At 41.8% G+C, this 9,306-nt stretch overlaps 1 protein-coding gene across 1 annotated transcript in view; it reads left to right on the top strand.

Annotated features, from left to right (window-relative positions):
* Window positions 1–458: 458 nt before the first annotated feature.
* SECISBP2L (SECIS binding protein 2 like) overlaps window positions 459–9,306 on the top strand; it is a 29,008-nt gene continuing 20,160 nt past the window's right edge. The window contains exon 1 of the mRNA XM_050309479.1: window positions 459–639. Within this exon, the coding sequence (XP_050165436.1) occupies window positions 622–639 (18 nt within the window). The 5' untranslated portion in view covers window positions 459–621. The remainder of the gene's footprint in view (window positions 640–9,306) is intronic.

The raw sequence follows: 9,306 nt of genomic DNA, 5'->3' as shown, positions 1-9,306 counted from the left end.
GCCAGCACCCCCGTCTCACAATCCCCGTCCCTGCCGGCAGCGCCCCGGTCCCGCACACACGGTGCTTCCACAGCCCGGCTCCAGACGCCGCTGCGACATTTTTAGATTGCTGCCTCTAAATAGATCTCAAGATTTTTTTTTTTTTTCCCTTCTACGTTCCAGTTAATTTCAAGGACACCGCCGGCCCGAGACTCCCCCGGCGCCGCCCCCGAGCAGCCGGGCCCGCGGCGCACCTGCCGCCCTCGCTCCCCGCGGGCGGGGCGGCCCCGGGCGAGGGCACAGCGCGCTCCCCCCGCTCCTTCCCGCGGGTTCCCGTCACGTTCGAGCCGCGGCCTCGCTTGTTTTCGAGCGGCCCGACCGCGGGCGGAGAGCGCCCGCCCCGAGGGGGAGCGAGGGCGTTCCCGGGCTGGGCCCGCCCGGCTTCCGTCCCAGCTGGGCCCTCCCCGCCGCCCGCCCCGCCCCGGCCGTGGCGTAGCCGGTCCCGGTTCCCGTGATAACCGCGAGCGGGGCCGGCGCCGCTCCGGGCGTGTGCGGAGCGCGGCGGGGCTGCAGCGCCATGGGGGAGGCGGCCCGGGCCCTGCGCTGCCCGCAGTAGAGCCGCCGCCCGGAGCCGCGGGAGCCATGGACAAAGCGGACAAGGTGCGAGGGCACCGCGAGCGGCTGCCGCGGGAGGGGCGGCGGGGCGGGCGGCGAGCGGAGCGGGCCTGGGCCGTGTCAGCCTCGGCCGGGCCGGCGGCGGGGGCCGAGCGGCGGGCAGGGACAGCAGGGCAGGGACAGCAGGGTAGGGCGGGGCGCGGCCTGCGGGGGGGCCCGGGAGCGGCCGTGAGGGGCCCCGACCCGCCCCGGCCGGGAGCGGCCCTCGGGAGGGGCGGGCAGCGCGTCCCCCGGCCGGGACGGGCGGCGGTCAACCTCCGGGCGGTGGCTCGACAGCCCGGCCCGGCTGTCCCCGGGAGCGGCTCCCCTGGGAATGCCAAGGGAATTCAGAGCCCCGGTTTGCTCTTCTCCGTACTGGCCCTTCGGGCTTTGTTTCGAGCAAACTGCAGTTAGCGACGTTTAGTCTAAACCTGCCTGGTCATTAGGAGAGACTTGGTTTCTGGAGGAAGAAACAGGTTTCTTGGGAACTTTGCAGCGCAAGTGAGGTGTCACTCTTGTTGAAAGGCTGTAAATGTCAGGTTCGGGCTGAAGTTTTCAGTGGTGGGACGCAGCTGGTGGTGGTCTGGAGTGGGAGAGAGATGGGTGTAGCTCACCAGCTCTACAGGTCCCTTTTTTTTTTTTTTTTTAAGTATTAAACTTGGCTTTGCCGAGGTAATCAGTTTGAATTATTCTTAAGACCATATGGGGTATGAAGAAATCTAAGCTGGGCCTTAAGAGTTTGCTTGGTTTGTTACATGTGTGCAATAGCACAGCTGATCATCAGGAGGTAGTTCTAAAAGCTGTATCTGAAATGAATGATGTCATCCCTAACAGCCTGATGTTATTTTTAAGCTTCTGTTTCAGCAAAATGCGTTGAAAATTCGTGAATTAAAGCTCTTTGTTTCCTAGTTTTCAGCTTTGGCATCTCCAGGAGCTCTAATAGTAGGGTTAAGGAATAAAATAACACAGGCTCCTGTAGCAAAGTAGGTAATGACTAATAATGTACTCTGTAAAGATACACTGCTTTTCATTTTGTACATAATGTCTAAGGAAGTTAGTGAGCAGTATATCTAATAATACTATGGCTCCCACTGTGGCTTTCTTAGTGTCCTTTCTGGTGTTGTAATGATTGTAAATTGATTTTTTTATGCTTTTTATTTGCCTTCATTTAGAAAAACTAGCCTTATTCTGTAAAATTCACATCAGTCTATTCTGTAGTATTTTATGCTTTAAAATGTTGGGGTTTGGTGTGATTTCTATTTTTTTACACCTTTTTTTCATCTGTAATTACTGCTGTAGTGCACTTGTGAAGTATTTATTCCTCGTTGTTTGAGCTCTTCCCTGCTGGAGGTTCACACGCATGCCTTTATCAAACCATTCTCTTAGAATTTGTTCAAAATAGTTCATGAAGACTGAGAGTTGTTGTGTTATTTACAGTGTAGAGTGTTGACTCTTTGATTGTCTTAACTAAGTGCAGGTTTTTGACTTGGAGGTGCAGTGAAGCTCTTTGAAGCAGGAACCATCTTCTTGTTTACTCTGTTTGCAGCATATCTGGTCCTGTTGGTTCCTTAGCCACGAGTAAGGCTTCTAGGCAGACAAATAATTAATACCTGATGAGTTTCTAATATGATCCAACTATCTTGTTGCTTTTGTCTTCTCATTATACAGTAGCATCTTGATTAGGAGATCCCTAAATGCTTTGGGTTTGAACTCTTTGTGCTGTAAGAATTGAATGTAATCTCCTTTACCAGTGTAAGTGTTTGGTAAGGTTGCATCAGTTTTGGGAGCTGTTTCATTTTTTCCTTTATTTGGGCTTCTTTCTTCACCTGTATTGCATGACATCTGATAAATGAATATTAAAGCATGCAGATGTGTGTTAGCAGGGCTTATTCCCTCCTCCCCTTTCCCTCAGAATGCTCTCTCAGACACAGTGTGGTAACTGTTTATGCTGATAGGAATAACTCCTGTGGAATCTGAGTATGAGCTACCAGGACTGAGGTGCTGTGGTAGCATGGGATTTCAGTGGTATTTTGATGGGAAAACAGAGTTTTGTGGTGTTGGCTCAGTAAATCAGTATGAGATTTCATGTAACAAGATCATTTGGACACCTAAATGACAGAAAAATATCCCTTGTTGAGTGCCCTTCAGGTTTCTGTTGCCTAAATCCTGGTGTGACTTCATTTGTTATAATATGCTCAGTGATATTTTGGCAGCTGACACAGACAAAAACAGAAGAAAGCTGTTTAAAAACGATTTGTTTTATGATAGGAATTGTTCTGATTTTTGTAGTGGGTGTGGAAGTTTACTTCTGTCTACACCAGAATGAAACTGTTCCCATTAAAAAGCATATGAGTTTCAGCAGTTAAGTGTAGGTTATTCTCCTACTAGAGGAAAAATTCCGTATATGACCTACAACACTCTTTCTGTTTAAGCAGAATACGGTAGAAAACTAAAGAGAAGCAACTTCTCTCAGAGGTACTGCCGTGCTTTGATTTTTCTCAGTGTTACACTTTTGTCTTGCCCTGTGATTAAGACGTTTGGTTCCTTCAGTACAGTTGAGAAATCAGGTGAAGTTGAGAAATCCGTGACCTGTGTTTTGTTTTAGTATTGCTTAAAGACAGCCTGTTCTGCTTGTCTCTGCTATTCCTGACCGTTCAACAGGTGGCTTGATAATATGGTTGCCATAGAAGTAGATCTGGATCAATGTTTTGTGCTCTTTATCCTGTCCACTTTCCTTTTGTGTTTCTTACCCATGGCGGATTTTTCAACTGAGGCGAGCTGGAAAGTGTCAGTGTTCCCGTTCTGTGCATTTTCCCTGTTGCTTTCTCTTGAACCTTGAAAGTGCAGAACAGTTCGGGTTTTGTATGGTCCCCCTTTAAAGCGTTCTCTGGTAAATTTAAATGTTATTGATATGATTCCATGAAAATCTTCTTTTTTAGCACAAATGTATTTGTCATTGACTAGTTTGTGGAGATCAGAAAACTGATTTATACAGTTTGGATTAATCCTTTTAGAACACTGTCTACAAAGAATTCAAATATTACTGTTTCACATGGATAGGTTTAGAAGTTTGTATGTACTGTTCAATGCTGTAAAGTAAGTGAAGAAGATCCTGTTGGTAGCTCTTTTGTCTTTGGAAAAGCTTTCATAACTATAAATACAAAATTTTATTTTCCTCCTTTTCGTTTCCTAGAATATTCTGGATTTGAGTTTAAACATGCTAACTTGTCATGTTGTGCCACTGGTCCTATGTATGGATAAAAAAGTTAAATATTTACTTTTGTTACCTTCTGATTGTGGTACTTTCTTCTGTGAAAGGGAAGAGAATCATGCATGATTCCCTTATTATGAGCAGAGGGAAAAGGGAAAGACTCACTTCATAGTGTATTTGCTTTAAGTGCTGTGTTGAAACGACTGTGTTAAATGTAAATAGGGAGGATTAAATTTTGTGCTTTGTTAAATGGCCTTCTGCTGGTGCTTCCAGTCCAACTGCATATTTACCATTCCCAGAGTATCTGCTACTTAGAAGCAACTAATTATAGAAACAATGACTTCCATATTTGTAAAGTTTATTTTAAAATAGATGAACTGTGACTTGCCTTACTACTAACATGGCTTTTAAATTATGACATGCAAAATTCAAAAGCAGGATTGTTTTTCTGGGAAAAAAAAAAGATTAGAGCATGTTTTTATTTTACATTTGTGATGAGACTTCTTGTTTCCAGACTTTGAGACAGTAAACCAGCTGATTTTATTATAACCCTCTGAGATGTGGCATCTGTGTCTCTTTTCTCACCCTGTAAATGGTAAGATTGATATCTAAGTGTTCTCCAAGACAGCAAGCTGACAGAGATCCCATTTAATGGAAAATGCTGAATGTCATTAAGCTACAATGAACAACAACTTTTCTAAGATTAAATGTACAGTGCTATAACTATAGGACAGAGTTTACCAGTCTGTTCCTGCTTGTGTCATCCTCTGTCTTTGCAGCTGTTGAGGACTACAGTAGCTTTTATATAGGAAACAAAGGAGCTCTTCAGTATATATGCTGTCTTGAAAGACTTGTAATTGTTGGACTGAAATATGTAATGAGCTACTGCAAAACGTTTTGTAAATTGAAACTAGGGATATCTACAAAAGAGACTTCTGTCTAAGTCTTGGTTTCTTTTGAAGGGGTGTGCTTCCATTAATTGGCAGCTGATTGCAAATCTGATGTTTCAGCATGACTTAAATTTATATTTAGAATTGGGTTTGGTTATCAAAGGTCAATTTCAATAAAGTTTTGTTTAGCTTTGTGATATGAAAGGTTGAATAAACATGAAAAAGTTGCTCTCCAAAATAAAATCAAATTTGGTCTTGCAGCATTTTTAGTGTTTGCTTTTAGATTGCCTGATCAGAATTGCATGTTGCTTTTCATTAAGGTCTGACCTTGCATTTACTGATGCCAGCGGCAAAGTGCTAATTTTTTTAGAGGGTACAGGTTAAAATAGATCTTAGTACTGTGGGAGCAATTAGACTTCATCTTGTATCACAGGTGCTGTGTTGTAAGGATTAGGGAAAGCGAGGAGCCTTCCCCCAAATCCTTTAGTGTGTGACCAGTCTTTCTTGTCTGTGTGGTTACAAACCAGTGGCCTGATCAGTCAGTCCTGCTGGTGGTTCTCGTGTCACTTGTCACTCTATTTGTCCTGTGTGGGTGAAATCTTTGAGGAGTTGTGTCCATATATTTACATGCACTTTGTTTTATGCACTTTTTGTTTCCTTCTGAAACAAAAAGCATCTCATCTCCTATTCTGGAGTTTGTGTCATTTGTCATTGGTTGGAGTCTTAGGCCTGTCAGCATGGTATTGAATGGTCAAACCCACCACCAACACACTGTTTATTTGGCATTATTGTTTCTCCCCAAAGGAGCGCAGAGACAACCTGTTAAAGGAAATAGGAAGTTTCAGTAGGAGATCTCTTGCTTGTCCAGTGAAATGAGAAATTAGCAGCACTTTTACTTAAGACTAAATTGATTTCTTTGATTTGTTTTTTCCTCACTTCTTCTTGCGCTGTGAAGGGAATGTTATTTCTGTTGTTCTGACAACACAGTGGGCGCCAGGAGGGCTCAACTGCATCTTATCAAATAGAGGAGTTACTTTGCTGTTTGTCTTCACCAACCCTTCCTCCCAGCTGAGAAATCCATAGTCCTAAAATAATCTGCTTAGATAACTTTGGGCAAATTACTTAGCGTTGCTCTTTTGTTTCCCTCGCTCTTGCAGTGATACCACCAGCAGCTGGGAAATGTGCTGGAGTGTCTGGGCAGTCACCCTGCAGGGTGAATTCTGTTGATGGTTTGGTTTCATTTGGTTAGCAGGCTGAGCTGACTTAGTACATTTGTTTCCCCTTTTTGCTTTAAGTTTCATTAAGTTTACTGCCCTCCTCTGAAGACGCATCCCATGTAAAACACAACTTTTGGAGTATTTTTGAAAGACTGCTAAAATACTCTACAGAAGCAATACGGTGAAGTTGATTTGGTTTAGTTGGTAATACACTTGAACTGTCTGGTTTTTACCCCAGAGTGGAAACGGGGCCTTGTTGTCTAACGAATGTCTGAGTTATGCTGAGGACTGCATGTATTCTGCTTGCAGAATGATTTTGAAACGCTTGTTCTAAGGTTTTTAAGTTTTCAGTTGCTGTTTCAGTTGCTACAGAACAAAGTGCAAAATCTAAAAAAGAGGTTTACCCTAAATTCTTTTCTTTGCCGAAACAAGTTTCTTGAAAGGATTAAAAAAACCCCAACCTCCACAAACCAAACAAACCTGTAGGTGCAGACTAAATTGCACAAGAAAACAGTGCTTAAGGTATGATGCACATAAAACATTGTGAAATACAGTTTTCATGCCTTTAAATAACAGACACTCCAAGTTCTGTAAGCGAAAAAAGAAATTAACTTTCAAATGCACCCATATGTGTTTATGATTACAGGACATGCTGTGTCTTTATCATTATTGGTGAGCTAAACTTGTTACAAGCTGTATACAGAAAAGGGTAATTAAATACATCACCCAATTGCTCTGTCATAGCAGTAGTAATCATTGCCTTTATAGGAGACTGGGCAACAGGAAAGGAAGCATTAAAGTTGTCTTTCTAGTTTGGGCATCTCTGAGTTGTTTGAACCTCACAAAATCAAGCAGAATAATTTAAATTATTTTCCTGAACTTGTCAAATTACATGATAAGAGTGTTGTGTGTTGTGTGTTTCTGTAATAAATTTGGAAAACAAATAAAAAAACCTCTGACAATCCCTATTATTTTACCTGAAAGATTTAAATAAATCAAATTTTATCCAATCTACCTTGAATGTAAAAGTAAGGTAGGGATTATCCTCACAAATTGACAAGAAATACTTGACAGCCTTGCAGATGGGATTCATCTCCTGCTCACAGCTCCTGCTTTGATCAGTTGTATCTTGTTTTTTTAATACTTGATGTCAAAGACTGTTCACTCATAATTCTGAGTGATGATGGAGTGCAATATCACAAAGATCATTGTAATAAGACCGTTCTGCAAGAGACCTGTCAATAAAGGATGATTTTAGTATTTCCATATCCATCTCCCAAAATAATGTAGGGAAAGAAGTGAGAACCAGAAAGAAAATATCTTTAAAACAGGGAGTTTTGTCCCAACCTGAATTACAAATAGAATGTTTAAACTATTTTCTGAGCCAGTACTAGAGTTTATTTTTAGTATCTTGGCTGAAGTTCACTTGACATGTTGTGGGCAGGTAGTGACCAGCAGATTAGGAATAGTTTGGCAGTTTTCAGTGTTTATAAAGCACTCATCCTGGTTTTTACCCTTGAATGTTCTATGGATGAGACAGCCTTGGTGTGTTCCTTTAATGATTGTACCATCTCGATTTGTAGGCCAGCCCAGAACTGAGCCTCTTCTCAAGCAGATGTTTTTGCCTGACAGTCTTGAAATAGCACGAGAAAAAGATGTTAGATTTTGAGGAGGAGTTTCAGCGTTGGAGTTTCTGCTGCTTATTCCGCGATCAGGCACATCTTTCTGTAACAGAGCCTTTCCCCGGTGCCGTGTTGAGGAGGATGCCGTGCAGGTTTGCGGAGGGGCATTATATTCCATATGTATCTCCATTTTATAGCCATAAGCATTTTCAGAACAGTCATTAATAAATCCTTTTCTGACAAGAACAGTATCTCTTGTCACTTTCAAAGACATATTATATATTATTTTCCCCCGGCACTCTTAATTCCACTTTTATCCTTTATTTTCTTGGATGTTTGGTTTCATCATGATTGCTACTAGAACTTTACATCTCTTAACTATAATTTTATTTTTAAATGACTGATGTTATGAAATAAACATATCAAAGACTCATTTTGTTGGAAGGGATGTTTCTGCTTTCCCAGCACACTTCAAAAAGTCCCAAGACACAGAACCTTCTCAAGAAATGGTTAGAAGTAGTCATGGACTCCACACTTGATGAGTTTCGTGGGTTTCTCCCCATGTTGTGTAATTTTTTTCAATTCTCAATTCAGTTATAAACAAGCTTTGGTCTGGGTCACTGTGACTTGCAGAATGTCCCACCATCAAAGTTGTTAAGGATGTGACTTTGATCTCAGTACTCGAGGACATCCTGCAGGCAGTGGTCTCCTGTCCCAAACAATATTTCACTTAGAAAGTTTCCTCCTGTGTTTAGAAAGCTCACCTTAGTGAGGTGCACAGTGTTTGGAAAAAGAGAGTATTGTTTAAATAGGAATTATTTGGTGAACTCCTGTTTACAGGAAATGGCTAATGGTGAAAATTGAGGTAACACTGCATAAAATCTCATGAAAGAAGTATGAATTAGCGAATTTGGTAATGGAAGGGTAAAGATAATGAGACAGACACTGTCTATAATAGCAACTTCTGCAGGAAAAGTTTGATTTCTCTTATACAGGTCATCCAAAAAGCTGTTACAGAATGACTGTTTCACAATTACTTAGTTTGAATGTCATATTTGAATTAAAAAGAATGAATTGAGCAAAATTTTGGGATTAGCATTTGAAATTGTCAGGGAATTCTAATATTACTATAATAAGTAATATGTATTGAAAATTATTCCTTAATATAAAAATAGAATGCATCAGTCACTGGTAATTATGATGATTTAATACTGCATATAATACTTATATGAAAATTAGGAGCTTTTACTGTCTCAACAATGTTTTTTCCTCTCCCCTTCGTAGGAGATGACAGCAAAGTACTTAAATACCAGCTGATTTTCAACTCATTTGTTGAATTACAGTGGAACTCAGGGCTTTGATAATTTACCTGATGATGATTCTACCTCTTGCTTAGTAATTAAACTTTCTTGTATGTAAGTGTGTCCAGTACTTTGCATGAGCGGGTCTTGACCTCACTGTTTCTAGTTCAGTCTGATCCATTAAAGTACTTACTCATCGAGTAAAAGTAGCTTTTCTTACTCACTGGGACAACTGTGTTTTCAAAACATTTTTGGACTTGTCCCTCCCACCTCTTCCACCTCCTGCTGCTAAACCAATATGGGATCTTATTTCAGAAGAATAAGTTTTGGGGACTGAGATATTCTGGTATTGGATGTAAGGCTGTCCTCTGGATTGTGGATGTGACACAGAACAAGGATCTGGACTGGGAAGGTGTGGTAGGGGTGGGACTA

Source organism: Myiozetetes cayanensis, unplaced genomic scaffold (assembly GCF_022539395.1).
Source record: "Myiozetetes cayanensis isolate MyiCay16 unplaced genomic scaffold, myiCay2020 scf14, whole genome shotgun sequence".
Lineage (NCBI taxonomy): Eukaryota > Metazoa > Chordata > Aves > Passeriformes > Tyrannidae > Myiozetetes > Myiozetetes cayanensis.
Note: the sequence above shows the minus strand (reverse complement) of the source record. Positions and strands in the feature narration are given on the sequence as shown.